This window comes from Bos mutus, chromosome 19, assembly GCF_027580195.1.
Source record: "Bos mutus isolate GX-2022 chromosome 19, NWIPB_WYAK_1.1, whole genome shotgun sequence".
NCBI lineage: Eukaryota > Metazoa > Chordata > Mammalia > Artiodactyla > Bovidae > Bos > Bos mutus.
Genome location: NC_091635.1, coordinates 42,385,488 through 42,404,582, shown reverse-complemented (window position 1 = coordinate 42,404,582; position 19,095 = coordinate 42,385,488). Strand labels below are relative to the sequence as shown.

Genomic DNA, 19,095 nt, shown 5'->3' with positions numbered 1-19,095 from the left:
AAAGAAGACTCAAGAGGCAGTGACTACTATGCAGTGTGTGATCCAGAATTTCCTTTCCTTGCTGTTTCATTGACTTTTTATCTTCTGGTATCCAGGTACCAGATATTTAAATATGAAAAAAATGTAATAGTCAATATAATATTATATTTGGTTGCCTTCGTATTTTGCTTTCCTGGATTATGTGGATTCTAAGCAGCGTTGTGGATTTTGCTTGGTACTTTTTTAAACAACAGTCAAAAATGTTAGGTCTCTTAGTGTAGTTGAATTACATTTCAAGGTATTGAAGAGTTAAAAATGATAATACTTGTTTTACCAAATTTTCTATCAGTGGGAGAAAGTAGAGTCCTCATGCTGTTTTAAAAATACTAGGATGCACCATTTAAGAGTAACGAGAACTCAGGAAAGGAAGTAGCAATCACTAGGATAAATTTGTAAAGTGATGATATTCATAAAGAAGTTTGGTATGGTTTTTAGACAGTTAAATAAAAGGAATGCTTTATTTTCAGAAAAGTAATTTGATAAGTGTCTTATTTCCTCCTGGACAAGAGGAAGAAATAAACTGAGTAATTGTAGTTAAGTAAATAATTGAATAAAGATGCCTTCTAGTATTATATCTGTTGAAGAGCTTTGTCCTCAGACCTGTTCTAAACTTTAATTAATAACTTAGATAAAGGCATTGGTGACATACAGACCAAATTTCAAAACGATAGAAATCTGGGAAGAGGAGCCAAATCATCGAATGACTGAAAGAGAAAGTGAAAGATAACGGTAGCCGAGAGTGATAATTATCTAGCAAAATAAATCTGACAGGAATGAATTCTACAAAGACAACCAGTCATCCATGATGGATAGAAGGCAAAAAAAGCTTTAGATTAATTCATGGAAGCTCAGTTAGCCAAATGGCCAATTGGCCATAATTACCAAAAACTTTGACTTAATATGTATCAGTTGGGTCCCGTCAGAAAAATGGAAAACACGTTAGTACTTCAAACACAGGGAACTGTAACGCAAGGAATTGGCAATATAGATGTTAGAAGGCTAAAAGAAATTTCTAGGCAGACACTGAGTTATTAAAGAGAGAGTAACTGCAGGAGGCAGCTATCATACCAAGAACTGAGAAAAGGGAAGACGTTATCATGATAACCAAGATGCCACAGCCCTAAACTCCCACTCAGACTTACGAGGGGACACGCTGGTGTCCTGAAATGTCCTAGAAACCGTATTACTAAAAGATGTTCATTTACATAAGAAATACTGCAGTTGTAGTCTCTACACTGAATTAAAAGTGACCACATTTGGTTCTGAAAATAAAGCATAAAACTAATTTGACTTCAATCATGTTAATGTTCTATACTTTTTCCCTCCTGTCTAAAATAGCTTTACCGTTAATAGCCTTTCTACCTCAGATGTATCGCTAAGTGACCTCTCCGGAAGATTAAAGTTTTTATAGAAATTTAGGGATTTAAAAAAAAGAAGCAGCATGGCAAATGAGTTGGGTGGGCTAAACATTCTGTTTGGTTATACTTTTTTTTAATCTTTCTCACTGATACCTTAAGCATTATTAAGTGGATTTAATATTGAGTGTTTCAGTATAAAGGTATCTGTCATATGATGAAACATTGAAGAGCAAAGTTTGGAATTGATTTCTCTTTTTTTCCTCTCCCCCTAAATATTGTGTCTTTAGGTCAGTAACAGATCCAAGAGATGGAAAGAGAGTAGCACTCAAAAAGATGCCCAACGTCTTCCAGAATCTGGTCTCTTGCAAAAGGGTCTTCCGGGAATTGAAGATGTTGTGTTTTTTTAAACATGATAATGTAAGTGAAGTTGGTGTTTGGGATAACTATTTCCAAAGCATGTTTAATTATGTTAGTAAAGAGCAGAAGAGACTTAAAAAGGGTACATTACCGTATTAAGGGATTTGGAAACCTGAGACAAAATAGACCTTTTTTGTGAATGAGCAAATTTAAATGAATTCTAGGATTTATTGATTGACAGAAATATTAATTGATATAAAGCAAATGTTAAAACTTAGCTTGGGAACAGTGCTAATACTCGACGTAAAAATAGAGTATAATATGTAGTCTGAGTGATTTAAATAGAAGTAACTGGCCCCTGATTTTAAATGCCTTATTTTTATCTTTTAGTATTTTAAATCAGAGTTGAGTTAAAGATATACGAAAAAGTTTTTCCTCTGAAAAAAAAAAAATACAGCTCTTAAAGATAATATGGGTTATCTTATTTATTGCTCTGTGTAGAAATGTCAGGACTCATGGGGAAAGAGAATCATAGTGGTTTGAGAGAGCTTCTCTTCAACTAATCCTGAATTAAAAGTTTGATATATGTAAAATTTCCCTGGCGGATGTTAGTGTTAGACTGTTAGTTTTCAATTTCATATGAAAAGAAAAACTGCCTGAAATTCTGCATTTGGTTCTCAACCTGTGCTGTTTTAATTGCTGAAATAAAAGTCAGAAAAATAATAATTGCTTGTGAATCTGACTGCTGGTTTGCACAGGAACTTTAAGAACTTTGGCCAAAGTGTGAATCACACTTTAAGAGAAAAATTTATAGAAGTTTGAAGTATTTGGTAAAACTGGGAATATCAGACTTACAATGTGTTTTTATTTGAAGCTCCTTGGTTTGACATATTTCATTTTACTGATTCCCCCGCCCCCAATCCATTTTCCTTAAACTTTTTTAGAAAGTTATTGTTTTGTCTTTTATTCAGTTGGAACTGTTTAACAATGTGTGTTTGTTTCAGTAACTTTCAAAACATCATTCCAGTTGCTATTTCATGACTAGTTCCTGAAATTTTGGAAATGATTTTAGATAGATGTCTAGTGCTCACTTTGTTACTTATTTCTCAAATTTGCCTTGTGAATACCAACCCAGCATCAAAGAGTTACACACCGTATATATACATTGTCAGAGACTCAAGTAAAGGGATCCATGGGAAATAAATATTTTTCAGGTGGCATCAGAAATTCACTTACTACAGGTTTCAATGGTTTATTATATTTGGACCTATCTTGGCTTCTTTTATAAAGGAGGGGTGGTGTAATAGGCCACTATCTGTATATATTACTATCTTTGCTCATGACTCATTCCTATGGAGTAGCTAATTAAGTTACAGAGATAGTGTCAGAGTGAGTAGTGTAAGAAAAGAAACAAACTGCGTTTTTGAAAATCACACATATTAACACACAGCAACTACTGTTCGGAGCTCCTGAGCTCTGTCATAAAAGAGTGCTTGTGACTTCTTTGGGAATGTTCGAAAGTGAGGCAGATAGTTGGAGCTGAAGACATCATGGCACCACTATTTTATACATAATGAATTTATGCCGTGCTCTGAAATCTACAGAAGTATCTCTGGGCCAGCATACCTGGTATGTTTGGAATGCCAATCTAAGAGGCAACTGGTATTTGATGTAGTTAAGGCAACAGATGTTTATTAATTGTGTCCTGTGTGCAGAGTGTAGTGCTAGGTCATATGGAGAATACCAAAAAAAAAAAAAGTTTAAAATATGGTCCTTTTTTAAAGGAAGTAGACCAGATGCTTGAGCATTTGTTACTGTCAGGAAGTATGTAGATGCTTTATGTATATTAATCTGTAAAAATCTTGTCAGGTAGGGCTTGCTATCCCTACTCTGCAGAGAAGGAAACCAAAGCTTAGAGTTAAGTAACTTGCCCAAGGTCAAGGTGGCACAAGATTGGAATTTAAATCTGTCTTGCTTCAGAGCCCATATTCATTACTTCAGTAAACATTTATCGTGCGCATCCTATATCCCTAAACTCCATCAGCTTCTAGGGGTTGCTACCCTCGGGGAGTTTAGTAACGTGATAAATACTGTGCTAACAGTGCTGGCGGAGGACTACCTGCATGGTTAAACATTAATACAGGACACTTTGCTCTGTGCAGAGTGAAAAGCTGGGCAACCAAACCTCAAAGTATATAAGTCTTAAAAAATGCAAATTCATGGGTTTCATCCTAGACCTACTAAATTGTAATCTCTGGGGTTGAGATTACAGGTAGCAGTACTTTTTTTAAAGCTTCTCAGGTGAAAGATGACAGATAAGTATTATACTATTAAGAAAAAGAGAATAATTGTCCTGGACTTAGACTCTCAAAGATGATTTTAACAGGGAGAAGGTAAACCTTAAGATGAGCCTTTTGAGATTAATATTCGATTGACTAGAAGAAGAAGAAAGGAATATCATGATGAAAATGGCATTTAGAAAGATTCACCTGGCTGTTGCAGGAAGGCTGGGTTTTAATTTGGATGACTTTGTATGTGTCAGAGAATAGCTGCAGAGTCCTGGAAGACTTTGGATTTTCTTTTGAACAGAACCTTCAAAGTCATTGTATCATATTCATTGATTTCAGGTGATCTGACTGATTGAGATACACACACACACATTGTTTTTCCCTTAAAGTTTGTTCATCTTATAGGATAAGTTCACTGCGATGTAGTAACTTAGGGTGCCAGAAATGGGTTTAACTTTCTAAAGATCGATGTTGGTTAGTAGTTTAGTAGCATCTCTGTAGTATCTAGTCAGAATTTGAGCTGTGACTGTATATTCTCTACTTCACAGACATGGTTGTCATTTTAACAGCATGGAAAAGGGGTGATTGAAGGTTTTTTCAGTCTTTGAGAATCTGATGAATGCTGGGTACCCTCTTGGAAAAATACATATGCACACAATTTTTATTTCATTTTAGACATTAACTAGCCCTCTAAAGCCCATCCAGAGCCTCCTTCGGACCCACTGATTCCTGCCATGAGCCCTTGTTATACAGTTCTTGGGTTTTTCTTGTCCTTAGGTAATAACACTAAGCACACGGTAGGTAGACAGTCTATTGAAGAGTGAGTGAGTGAGTGAAAGTGACAGGAAAAAGATATGAAATCTTGAAGTCTAGAATGATTGCCTCAGTGATCTTTCTTGGAGTTACTTCTTCCCAACCTTTTAGTTCTGGAGTAGAGGAGGCCAAAGAGGAGGTAGAGAAAGCAAAGAAGAATCATTTGTTTTCCTTTGTATAGTCTGACCAAACTCAAAGAAGGCCTTTCTGGGTTCATAAGTAGGAAAAAGAATCATACCAATAGGACCCTTCTCTGAATGCCGACAAGCTGTTTGGCTACAGACATTATTAATGCTAATGGTTCTGCTGCTAAGGAGTATGAAAGGGCAAAGGATAATTAGAATAGGTTACTTATCAGTGGATTTGGTTTTGTTTGCTCTGTGCCTAAATCTTGTGGTACTCTTGATGCATTTCTAATACAGTAGCTTGTATTCATGGACTGAAATACTCACTGTGGTTAATATGCATGCTTTACCCAAGTTCAGCTATATATTCAAGGTAATCCCAATGAGCATCCCAGCAGGGTTTTATGTGTATGTATGTTTGGAAATTGACAAACATTCTAAAGTTTATGGAAATGGAAAAGACCTAAACTAAACTAGTCAAGACAATCTTGAAGAAGTTAAACAAATTTGGAGATTCAGACATCCAGGTATTGAAACATATGAAGCTATAAAAATCAAGGCAGTACAAAGATAGACAGATAAATGGAATAGAGTCTGTAAACTGACATACACATATGTATTCACCTGATTTATAAGATAGGTGCCACTGCAATCCAGAGGGGAGTGGGTGGCCATTTCAGTAAATCAAAATCAATTAGATACCCATTTGAAAAAATCTGGGTTTCCCTGGTGGGTCAGTGGTAAAGAACACCTGCCAATGTAGGAGACAAGGGTTTGATCCCTGGGTGGGGAAGATCCCCTGGAGAATGAAATGGCAACCCACTCCAATATTCTGGCCTGGGAAATCCCATGGACAAAGAAGCCTGATGGGCTATAGTCCATAGGGTCGCAAAAGAGTCAGACACGACCTAGCAACTGAACCATAACAACAAGAACAATGAAAGAGGTCTATTTCATGACATATACATAAGTTAATTCAAAATGGATCAGACTTAAATGTGAAAGGTAAAATAACAAAGCTTCTGGAATGAAACACAGGAAAATGTCTTCACGACTTTGAGATAAGCAAAGATTTCTTAACTAGACAAGTAAAGCTTTGACCATTTTTTTTGAAAATGTTAACTAGGACACCATTGACATTAAAAATTGATGCTCATCAGAAGTTTAAGGGACTTCCCTGGTGGCTCAGATGGTAAAGAATCTGCCTGCAGTGTAGGAAACCTGGGTTCGATCCCTGGGTGGGGAAGATTCCCTGGAGGAGGGCATGGCAACTCACTCCAGTATTCTTGGACAGAATTCCATGGACAGAGGAGCCTGGCGGGCAAGGATCGCAAAGAGTTGGACGACTGAAGCAACTAAGTATGTGCAACACAGAAGTTTAAGAGAAAGAAAAGACAGACCTCAGACATCATCCAGCAAAAAAACTTGTTTCCAGAATTTATTATGTAATAGAACAATTTTTTAAATAAATGTTTAGCATTTGAGGAAAACCATTAGAAATAAATATTTTACTTGATGTTTTTTCAGACTGTAAATTCTGTATCCAAACATTATATATCTTATAAAGAGCTCCTCCAAATCAAAAATTTTTGCCCATCAGTAAAAGACTTAAGAATTTCACCAAAAATAGGATAACCAAATGGCTAATAAGCCTATGACAGATTGCTCAAAGTTGTTAGTCATTGGGGAAATGTAAATTAAGATTAGTGAGATACTGGGAAATAGATGGGGAAACAGTGGAAACAGTGTCAGACTTTATTTTTCTGGGCTCCAAAATCACTACAGATGGTGACTGCAGCCATGAAATTAAAAGACGCTTACTCCTTGGAAGGAAAGTTATGACCAACCTAGATAGCATATTCAAAAGCAGAGACATTACTTTGCCAACAAAGGTTCGTCTAGTCAAGGCTATGGTTTTTCCTGTGGTCATGTATAGATGTGAGAGTTGGACTGTGAAGAAGGCTGAGCACCAAAGAATTGATGCTTTTGAACTGTGGTATTGGAGAAGACTCTTGAGAGTCCCTTGGACTGCAAGGAGATCCAACCAGTCCATTCTGAAGGAGATCAGCCCTGGGATTTCTTTGGAAGGAATGATGCTAATGGAGAAGGCAATGGCACCCCACTCCAGTACTCTTGCCTGGAAAATCCCATGGATGGAGGAGTCTGGTAGGCTGCAGTCCATGGGGTCGCTAAGAGTTGGACACGACTGAGCGACTTCACTTTCACTTTTCACTTTCATGCATTGGAGAAGGAAATAGCAACCCACTCCAGTGTTCTTGCCTGGAGAATCCCAGGGACGGGGAGCCTGGTGGGCTGCCATCTCTGGGGTCACACAGAAATGATGCTAAAGCTGAAACTCCGGTACTTTGGCCACCTCATGTGAAGAGTTGACTCATTGGAAAAGACTCTGATGCTGGGAGGGATTGGGGGCAGGAGGAGAAGGGGACGGCAGAGGATGAGATGGCTGGATGGCATCACTGACTCGATGGACGTGAGTCTCAGTGAACTCCGGGAGTTGGTGATGGACAGGGAGGCCTGGCGTGCTGTGATTCATGGGGTCACAAAGAGTTGGACACGACTGAGCGACTGATCTGATCTGATCTGACTATATACCCACCAGAATGGTTGAAGTGAAAGACTGACAATACCCACTGTGGATGAGAATGTGAATCAACTGAAGCTTACTGTTGCTGGTAAGAACGTAGATTTGTAAAACCACTTAGGAAAACTGGTTATTTGTTACCTAGTCCAAGCTTGCTCTGCTCCTCACACTACAGATCAATGAATCAGAGACAAGGTGCTGAGGCAAGGAATACGGCTTTAAGCCAACTGACCGAAAAGATGGCAGACTAATGTCTCAAAGTAACCATCTTGTTGGGATCTAGATGCCAGATTGTTTTATAGAACCAGAGAGAAAAGTGCTGAGGAACTAAAGTCAAAAGGCAGAACAGAGAGGGAGAGGGAGTGAGGGAGTAAAGTGAATCTTGTAAAACATCTACTGGAATGGCCTGCCTGTGGAAGAGATGTGTTAATCTCTTGCAACCATTCACAGTGGGCAGAGTCAGATTATCTCTGTGAGCTGAACAAAGGCGCTTCAGTTTAACAGTCAGGCAGAAGGCCAGGGTCCTCTGAGACAGGTCTTTTATGTATGATTATAATAACAACAGCAACGCACAGCAAGTCAAAGAAACAGTCAACACGAAGTCAGAATTGGTTGTTCTCTGCCACAGTTTCTGTTAAAGCTAAATATACACCTGCCCGGCGACCCAGCAGTTCTCCTCTTTGGTATACCCAAGGCAAATGATTGCATATATCTACCAAAGGACATGTACAAAAATGTTCATAGCAGCTTTATTCGTAATAACATTTAGAAACAACCCCCAAGTTTGCCAGCAGTACTCTGGATAAATACTTTGTGTTATATTCCTTTGATACAATGTTATCCTACACATCATTAAAAAGGGTGAAGATTCACACATGGGTGAATCTCACAGGCATAACAGTAAATGAGAGAAACCATATACAAAGACTTGATTTTTTTATGATTCAATTTACGTAAAGTTCAAGGACAGGCAAAAGGAATCCATGGTGATGGAAGTGAGATCAGTGGTAACCTCTGGGCAGGTATGGGTTCTGACTAGAAAGGAGCAAAGGGGGACTTCTGGGATGTTGAAATCCTTAATTTCTTGATCTAGCTTTTAACCATGGAATAAAAATTTATCATGTTGTATACTTTATGTGTATAAAAATTATTCAGATTATACACTACAATCTGTATATTTTACTGTATGTTACAGCTCAAAAAAGTAACATTCTCTACCTTAAACAACTTAAAATCTATTGGGGGTAGGGGTACGTGAGAGAATGGAGAGGTGGTGGGACCTCCTTTGCTTAAATTTGGGATTTGAATTAATTAAATTTGAATTCCACAAACAGTTAAATTTTTAGTCTTTACATTTAGGATTGAGATTATTTACAGCAATTGTTTTATTGATAAAGGGTTAACTTAAAAACCCACTACGCCATTTACTAATGTAACCAATTTTAGTGAATCTTCTAACATCACAGAGGTTAAAATTCTGAAAATCAGCTACCACAATGAGCTTTTGTTCAACTCTTAAAAGATTTGAGAAATGTGCTGAGACACTGGTAATGACCATTATTTCAGGACGGAGCTTTAGTTCGTTTTTAAATTAGACAAATCAGCTTGCTTTTTGTGTGTTTGAGATCCTCAGAGTTTTGAGTCTGTGGTATTTTGGGATACTTTGACTCTTTATAGGTGACCTCCTATTTACATCATAAGGCTAATCTCATATGCTTTATTCCCATAAATAATAGAAGGGTTATAGAAGTACTTGGACTATTTAAATAGTCAGGCATTAAGTCTGGGGTTTGAAACTCTGCTAATGTTCCTTCTCACTTAACTCATTTACATCGCTTCTGAGATTCCTGAATCATCTCTAAGCACTGTTTTTGCCACCTGGAAACACTGAATGCTGTCATCTGATAAACATTTTGAGGTAGAAGAAACAGGAATATAAGACAATGGGCATTTAAAAAATTCCAGACAGAATTTAAAGTATTATACCTTCAAAGCTAAGAATCACAGCTAAATGCTTTGGCGCAAATGTCTAACCCTATTTTATATGGCTGTTCTGCAGAAAGCCTCATAAAATTTGGAGTAAGAAAGCCTCATTCTTCTCTATCAAGGTTTAAAATGTATGGCTGTCACTTTCCTTTAGATAACCTCTAATTATAGCAGATAGATTTGAAGTGTAAAATAGCTTTGTCTAATGGACGCTGTCACTCACTGCATTCTGTTTCCCCCCAAGACAGGATGTATGTTGTTCAGATACAGAGCTTAGAGTCCGAAAGATGTCAAGTAAAACACTAATTTCTAACTGCCTTCCTCAAAGCATCAAATATTCATGTTAAAAATTTTTCTATCACATAATGAGAAATGAATTTATGTGAATTTGTGACACCAGCTAATTATAGGTGTTTAAAAATATAGAAATGAAGTAATTTATCTTTCATATGGTAAAAATTATTCTTTGAAGAAACTGGAAAATCTGTTATTTTCCATTTATACCAAGATTTCCGAGTATAAACATTTTAGTTCAGAAAGAAAATACAGATATTCTTTATAAACTAAGGATACTCTTTATAAACATCTAAACTATTTTAAAACCTTTATACTTAACTGGTATTAAAGTGAGTGAAAGTGAAAGTCGCTCAGTCGTGTCCAACTCTTTGGGACCCCATGGACTATATATATATAGTTCTCCAGGCCAGAATACTGGCGTGGGTAGCCTTTCCCTTCTCCAAGAGGATCTTCCCAACCCAGGGATCGAACCCAAGTCTCCTGCATTGTAGGTGGATTCTTTACCAGCTACCAGCTGAGCCACAAAGGAAGCCCAAGAATACTGAAATGGGTACTCTATCCCTTCTCCAGCAGATATTCCCAACCCAGGAATTGAACCAGGGTCGCCTGCATTGCAGGCAGATTCTTTACCAACTGAGCTATGAGGGAAGCTCTAAGTGAGTGAAGGCTTTTTCAATAAAGGTTTCATTTAATTAAAAACTTTATAAAGTAACAAATTATTGGCTAAAAAAATAATAATAATAACCTTTAAAATGAACAAGGGACTTCCCTGGTGGTCCAGTGGCTAAGATTCTGTGCTCCCAATGCAGAAGGCCTGGCTTAATTCCTGGTCAGGGAACTAGATCCCACATGCCACTGCTCGGAGTTCACACACTAAAGATCGAAGATCCTGTGTACCACAACTAAGACCCCAAACAGCCAAATAAATAAAAATAGTAAAATAAAATGAACAAGGTTTCTTCCATACATAAATCGCAAGGGGAAAAGAGAAAGAAATAGAGGAGAAATTTATAGGTAAAACTTGCTAGATGTGCATCAACCATAATATGTAAATCCTCTTTAGCTCCTAATTTAGATTAACACTTCCCCCCCCCCCCACCAAAAAAATAAGAAACTTAGAAACTTGAGCACTGGGTATTTGATGGTGTTGAAAAACATTAAATTTTTAGATTTGTTCATTGTACTTTTTAAAAGTTTTTAGCTTTTAGAGATATTTACTGATGTATAGCTGATAATTTCCTCAAAATTATACAGGGAGAGTGGAGGGTATAGATGAATGGAGAAAGGTCATGTAGATAACTACTAAGGCCAAGTCTTGATTACATGAGTGTTCTTTTATATCATTCTGCCCACTTTTATATGTTTGAAGTTCTCCAGAATACATTTTTTCTTGAAAAACTAAGCTAAAGATCACGAAATATGAACTTGTACTACTAAATAAATAAACTTATACTAAATAAATAAAAATTTATTTTCTGTTAAATACCTTCTTCTGTATCCTTTGAGTCTGATATTTCTCATTAGCAAGATAGGTTTGAATTCTTAGGTGTGACATCATAGATGGGGCTTAAAGGAGTTGGTAGACAGTTGGTAGGGGAAGAAGGCCTATTTGTTATATTTCTATGGCAGAAGTCACATTGGTAGTGTACAGCTTTTATAAAGGACTTGAATTTCAGATACCTTAAAGTCTTTTTTTTTCCACCCTAGTGACTTCTTTTTCTGTACTTGGAATAAAATCCAAAACCCTTACCGTAATGTAAAGAGATTTTGTGTGATATACTCCTGCCTTTCTCTTCCCCAGTCTGTTTTCCTCCCACCCTCTGTGTTCCATAAGCACTGGCATTTCTGTTTCTAGACTCCTCCAGGTTCTCTCTTGCCTCAATGCTTTTACACTGCCTGACCAACTCCTATTCACCCTGCAACTCTTAGTGTTCCTTCAGGGAAGCTTTTTCTTCCACTGCTCTGTACTTTTTCCCTTCATAATAATAAATGTCACAGCTCCATTTTTGTTAACTATTTAATGCCTTCCTCTCCCCTAGTCAAGAGCGGGGTGGTTATTTTTATTCATCAGTTTTACCGAAGAGCCTTCCAAAATGCCTACCAGATAAAATACATATAGTAAACATTTTTGAACAGAGGAATATAGGGTGAATGGTAGATAGAGCTCTCAGGCTCTTGGAGCGAATCCAACTGTTAGAAATAGGACATTTCTTTCCAGCATTCTCCTGTGCAGGGGTTCTGGTAGCATGTGGTATATCCCAATTGCCTCTCTCGTATTGCTGTAGCTAAAATTGTCTTTGATAGTAATTTTACAAAGCCTATCTTAATGTTTCAGTGTTTCTTGATTGATAAATTTAGTTCATCTCAGTGGGCAGTTATAATGAAGCCTGAAATCATTAATGAGTTAAGAGTACTTTTTTGCATTTATGTCATATTTTGGTTCTTTTTTTTTTTTCCTCTAAATTTTGCTTTTTTTTTTCCTTTTCCCAGGTACTCTCTGCCCTTGACATACTCCAGCCTCCACACATTGACTATTTTGAAGAAATGTATCCTAACCCGGGAATGTGAAAGAAGGGAACAACTTTTTAATTAATTTGTTCCTCTAGCACCTTCTGGGGTTCATGCCTTGAAGTATATTAAATCTCATCCTTGCAGAAGTGTTGAGTACCTAGAACCAGGTAATTTTGAAATCTCAAGTATCTGAAAAAGCTCAACATTATCAATATATCCTGAGTGGTGATACCACAAAATAAGACTTCTGAATAGATGTTTCACTTCATCCCCACATCCTTGTGAGATAGGTTATCGCTATTCCTTTTTTGCTGATGAAACCATTGTGGCAGCTGTGTTGTAACAGAATTTGGTAAAGTCCTTTGTCACTATACAACAACTGCCAATCAGTCAAGAAGATAATACTGATTTCTCTTTATTTTTTTTTTAACCACTTGGGTAAGGTGAAAATTAAAGAGAGCTCTTGAATACTATAATTCTTGGTGATACTTCAACCTACTAGTCCTTTATGGAACTCATCCCTCTGTGCAGTAAAGGGTTAACTCAGTGAACTTGGGGCGTCCTACTCCTACACATTCTCAAGAAATGACTGACCTTTGACCAGCTCCTGGCTGATGGAGTGTCTTTGTATACCTCTTAGTGTTCAAAAATGAGTTCCTGGGCCAGGCAAGATGGTTCTGACACACCTTTTCTTTAAACGTATATAAACAATTAGGGGTTTCTCTGGTGGTCCCTTGGTTAAGAAACAATGCAGGGGACACCAATTCAGTACCACATGCTGCAAGAAATCTTTTTTTTTTAAGTATATAAAATTAACCTAAGGCTGGAAGGATTGAGAAAGTTTTTTTTCTTCTCAGCTATAGGTTAGTAGTAGCAACTGATGTAAGAGCATTAATGATTCCATTTCCTAGACTTTCTGGCAGTAACATGGCTCCTGACTGAAGAAAAGAAGGAAGCTGGTAGGAGCGGAGCAGTACTTGTTTCAATCAGCACAAGTAACTTTCTACGTTTGGCCAGAAGCCACCACCTTTATTTATCCTTGTTGGTGGGAAGGGAATCCATATATTAGAAGGCATTCCTGTGAGTGTGTAAAATCATTTCTGCCTCTTTGGAAATGAAGAAATTTTCTTTATTAAATAAGAATTTTACTGGATTTACAGGTGTGTCAGGGGTCCCCAAGATTACTCTCAGGTTTGATGATTTGATGAAAGGCTCAAGGACCCAGGAAAGCTGTTCTACTCATGGTTACAGTTTATTACTGCAGAAGGATACATATTAAAATCAGCGAAGGAGAAAGCTACATGAGGCAGAGTCCAAGAGAAACCAGACACAAAGTTCCAGTTGTGCTCTCCTAATGAAACTGCACAGATAGTGCCTCCCAGCAAAAGTGTGTGACAACAGGAGTAAAATGTTATCAACCAGCGAAGCTCACCTCAGCCTTGGTGTCCAGGGTTTTTGTTGGAGGTCAGGGAGCCTTCAGGACTGACCTTGGCTACTCTAGCCCTCCTCCCTTCTCACCCAGAGGTTGAACTAATACAGCTGGCCCAGGGCCCCAGGTGAACGAAAACAGGTGTTCACCATAAATCACATTGTTAGCATAAGCCATCTGGTGTGGCCAAAGCATCAGGTATGCTAAGACATTCTTATGAGGCAGGATATTGCAAGAGTTCAAAGGTTATTTCTCAGGGGCCAGTCCTAAAGACTTCTGGAATGTGTAAGTTTGGGGCAACCCAGAGCTGCTGTTAACCCTTTATTGCACTTAGGCCATCTGTGGGGAAAGAATGTGTTCATATAAGATAATTGGTGAATATGGGTATTTTTAATAAATATCAAGTATTTGTAGATTTTCTTCACTGAATACGTAGCTAATTCATTTTATTCTGGGCTGTTTTGTCTTACAGTTCAAGCATGAATTCTTTACATCAGGCATTAATTTTTTGTACTTGGGTTTGTTATTCCTTTAAAATGTTTACTATCATAAGGTAGGAATTCTCAATGCTTATTATTATTGTTGTTCATAATTTGAGTCTGGGACATCCTAGATTCATTATTATTTCAAATACTTGCAGAGCAGTGAAAATTTAGCACCATTACGATTTACAACCATGGGTGGCATAGGTGATGTAATAGCTCTTGGTAGCTGATTCCAACCATTTCATTAGCTAGCAGAATGTTTCTATGAAATTCCTTTCCCTGAAATTGTTCATGAATGTTTGTATTAAAAGCCTTTGTCATGAAATGTTCGTGGAACCATTTACTTAAATGTTTTACTTTATTTACCTTTAGATTAAAAGATTGACACCTGTGCTTTCATAGTTATTAGCTGGCTACAGATGGAAAAACCTTCAAATCTAAAACCTCAGCATTCTTTTTTCTGTTGTACAATTTTTAGCTGTATGTAGAATGATACACAGAAAAAAGGGTGCTTTTCAGTGGTTTTGCCATTTGGGAAAAAAACAAATCCTGTTAACATAAAAAGAGTTAAACCATAGCTGCCACAGGATTATAAAGACTTTTTTTTTAACAAAGAAGACATGGTGAAGCTTGGGGTACAAAAATACTGAAATTACGTGTTTTAGAACAGCTAAATGGAAACCTAAGAAATGCCTTAGTTGCATATGTGCTCTGCCTGATTTTTCTAATATCCTAAATAGAACATTTTCTGTGTCCAGTGCTTTTTAATACAAATAAATTTGTTGTAGCCAAAGCAAAAAAAAAAAAAAAAAGATTTCCCTCAGTTTCCCTCTGAAAAATAAGAAAACTTCTGCCTAAAACACAAAAGTATTGAATGATTAATAGGATCTCAAGTTCCTATTTGATTTCAATGTAATACATTATCCATCTGTGCCAGCAGCTCCTTCTGTAGTATCTCAGAATCATGGCATATACATTAAACATGGTTTTAGACAGTGCTTTTTTTTTTTTTTTTTTTAAGTTGAAGGCTTTTAGAATAGATATTTTGAATTTTAAATGTGTGATCTTGGAATTGTGCTTTGAAGAAACTATTTTGGAGGCTCTGTTGTTTTAGGTAAGTTCTAAATATATATATTGCTAGGCATCTAATGGATGTCTGATATTTCATTGATAAAAGAGCCCATTTATGGAGTCAAAAATATATATAAAGGGAAAGAAATAATCTTTAGTAATCTTAAATGTAGCGTACCATACCATTACACTTTTTTCTAAGACTAGAAAATTGGGATGTTATAGTGCATATGTAAGTTTCAGCAGGCAATATTTTAAACCAGAAGATCTTTTTAAAACTAATAGAATAGTTAATATCATTTTAGAATACCTGAGGTCTGTGAACATTTTGATGTAATCAAGTGTACAATAAGTGTCAACGTGTATATCATGCAGTTAATCATCCATTTTTCACTAAAACTGTAATAAAATGACTATATCGGTGCCCACCAAAAATTTAGCTTGGGTTTTGAAAGACCATGCATCTTTAAATAACTCCTTATGCAGCTTTTAAAAAGGCAGTATCTAGATTATAACTGTTTACAAATCTTCCTACAGTAGAGTTCAGCAGATGAATCAGGTATGGAAAGAGCAATAAGTTCCACCCTGACCTCTGTATCTTTTAGCTTTTGTGTTTTCATAGTTTTAAAGTCTAATATATCCACCAAAAAATATATTCTCTAATAATTAAGAAAAATTATTTTTTAACTTGAAACACAATCAACATTTTATGGAGAAGAATATGCATGGTCTAAGTCTTCTGTGCTAGAAACAATTACAGCCTAAAATCAGTAGAAATGAGAAGTCTAACTAGATGACGGTGTGCTGCAGTTGCCAGGACTCCTGGATTTTACCTGATGTCCTGGTATTAATAAGTTTCTTCTTTTACTTTCTGAAGTGTCCCTATTTGAATAATAGGTTTGGCTTGTGCAGGCAATGTTTAAACAGGAATTTCTTGTCATAAAGGCAGCGAGGGAACCTACATTTCAGCCAGTTAAAGTCTTTGGTAGGCAGTAATGTAATACTATCAAATAAACTACTCCCAGATGCAGCAGTTTAATTGATAGTATGAGTAGACTGTATTTTATATACACAATATGTAATTCCCTAGTGCTATGAAAGAGCTCTCTAACCTCAGGGAACCTTAGGAGCCAGTGAAAAGCTAAGAACAAGCAAAATAAAATGTGTAAATGCAGATATAAGTGCACTCTTTCTGCAGCAAAAGTACCAGCGAAGACCGGAAATCTCCATCCTAAGAATTTTGAAGATTTCCATATTGTTAGAATTTCCTCTTCATTTATTCCATAAACATAAGCATCAACTATGTTCCTAGAACCAAGAATTTTTATCTGTTTTGCTCACTGTTGTGTTCCCAGCACTTAGAACAGTACCTAACATATAGTAGGTGCTAAATAGATATTTGTTGAATAAGATAGTGTCTGACTTAACAGGTTTGTAATCTAGTGGATGATATAATCATATAAATAATATAGATTAGAAAGTACAGTGATAGAAAAAAATCTACATATCCTGAGAGCACTGAGGATCTGATTTTCACTCTTTCCCGTTTTAGTTTCCAAGCTGATTACTTGAAAAGCATTTGATGTTTTTAAACAAAAACTTTGATTTACCCACCATCACCAGTTTTGGCTCCTTAGCACCGAAGCCTAAGACAAACACTTAGAAAGGCAAAACAGAGGAAAAGTTAGGTAGAACAGTCCAAGAGCAGCAAAATTCTTAACTTTACCCACCTTAGTCAGTATCTCCTCAGCTTTATTTATTCATGTGGCCAAACATTTAGCACTGTTATATATTTAACATTGTATTAATACTAATCCCTGTGGAGGTTATAGAGATGAATTGTTTTTTTAAATTTAGTGTGTCAGGAATTATTCTCAATACTTCACTCTTATTTTAAAGATGAAGAAACTATAGCTCAGAGAGGTAGATAACTTGATCAAGGGGTTTGAATCCATGTTGACTGGTCTGATGGGTAAAGAAGGCTCTTAACCCACTACTGCCTCTTAATGTTTTCCCTCAAGAAAAATGTTCTCCCTCGAGTCAGTGGGGTGAGATAAGAACTAAAGAATAACTATTATGTATGGTAGATTGTGTCAGAAGATTTAAAAGAAGAAATTGCCTCACAGAAAAAACCGTAAGAAGATTTCATGTAGGAAAAGACATTTTAGCTGAGTATTGAAGGATGAGAAGGATTTGGATCGGTAACATTGAGGAGGATGGATATTCCAAATGGATGGAGTAAGTATTAACATCTTCTAGGGAATGACTAGAGTTTAGAATGTGTAAATAGTGAGAAATTAAGCTAGTTGGAGCCAAGTCATGGAGGGCCTTGAATGCTGAACTAAGGAAATTCATCTTTATTCAGGAGGCATTTTAGAATCCAGCGAAGGATTTTTGTGGTGAGGAATGACAGAATCAGAAGTGTATTCTATAAACTTAACAAAGAGTTTCTGTTGGGGTGTTGAGAAAGTTCTAGAAACAGAAGTGGTGAAAGTGGTGATAGTTGCATAACGTTGTGAATGTGCTTAATACCACTGAATTTAGAGGTTTTTGAGCATAGCAGTGGGACCAACCATAGTCTAGAAAAGGTAGGAGAAAAGGCAGCTTACTCCTCCACTTACCAGCTCTTTAAATGGAGACCATGTTACCCAAATCATGTTGATGCTCTTCATATTAATCCATTATAAATGTTTTTTGATGGCCAAATTAATTAAATCTTAAAAATGTCAACACCTAATTCATTTGCTGTTAAACTTTAGAAAATGAGAATATATTTTTTAGGTCTAAAATTCCAATGTTATTTTCATGCTGACACATTAGCAGTGGAAAAAGCAGAATTCAAAGTCAGGTGTGAGAAGTTTAAAGATATTTTCCTTTGATTCTGCCTTGAGCTAATTACCCAAAATCTCTGCATCATTCATTCTCTGAACAGTGAGTTTTTGAACTTATGGTGGAGTCACAGTCCTACATTTAAACTGAAACATATGCAACACGGATTTTTGAATTTAACGTGGTTAAAAGAGAGAGAATTTAGTTTGTGCCCAATTCCACTCATTTACCTTCTTTTCCAGAATGAGTATGAGACAGAAATCAAGATGTACTGTGCCCTCAGTTAGTTTCAGCTCCCATAGGCTTCCCACAGTGGGAGCATTTCACCAAACTGAGTGTGATACTGGTGTTAAGAGAGGTACTTTTGTGTGGCATGACCCCTTAACACAAGCCATCTGTTTCATATGGGGCTCAATCAAAGAAAACAGCTCTCTGTTCCAATGCCAGAGAATACAATACTGTTGAATTTAATGAGAGTTTGATATGTGGGTCTCCAACATGGTATCTTCCCAGGTGACTTTTTTTTGTGATACTTGGTGTTCATTTTATGCCTTAACTTTAGAACTTCACCCTCAGGAAAGAGGTACCAGCAGGTATTATCAAGTATAATGGCTATTGCTGTTACCCTTAAGGAGTTCATGGTTCAAAAGAGATGATTGACGATTGTGAAATAATTATAATACCAGAGTAATCAAGTTTACAATAGAAATATTAACCACATTTTGTTACGTATGAAAACTTCCCTGCCCTCCTTCCCTCTCCCACAAAAGAAGAGTTTGGAGGACTTACCTGGAACTTAAAATTTTTGTAGAATAAAACATTTTCCTACATCAATTCATATGAGATCAATTGCATATTAGTAGGATAGATATGGGGCTTTCCTGATAGCTGATAAAAAATCTGCC

At 36.7% G+C, this 19,095-nt stretch overlaps 1 protein-coding gene across 1 annotated transcript in view; it reads left to right on the top strand.

Moving 5' to 3' along the window:
* The window catches only part of NLK (nemo like kinase), a 129,364-nt gene that overhangs the window by 66,769 nt on the left and 43,500 nt on the right, over positions 1-19,095 (top strand). The window contains exons 2-3 of the mRNA XM_005907241.3: positions 1,685-1,814; positions 12,356-12,411. Coding sequence (XP_005907303.2) covers positions 1,685-1,814; positions 12,356-12,411 — 186 coding nt within the window. The remainder of the gene's footprint in view (positions 1-1,684; positions 1,815-12,355; positions 12,412-19,095) is intronic.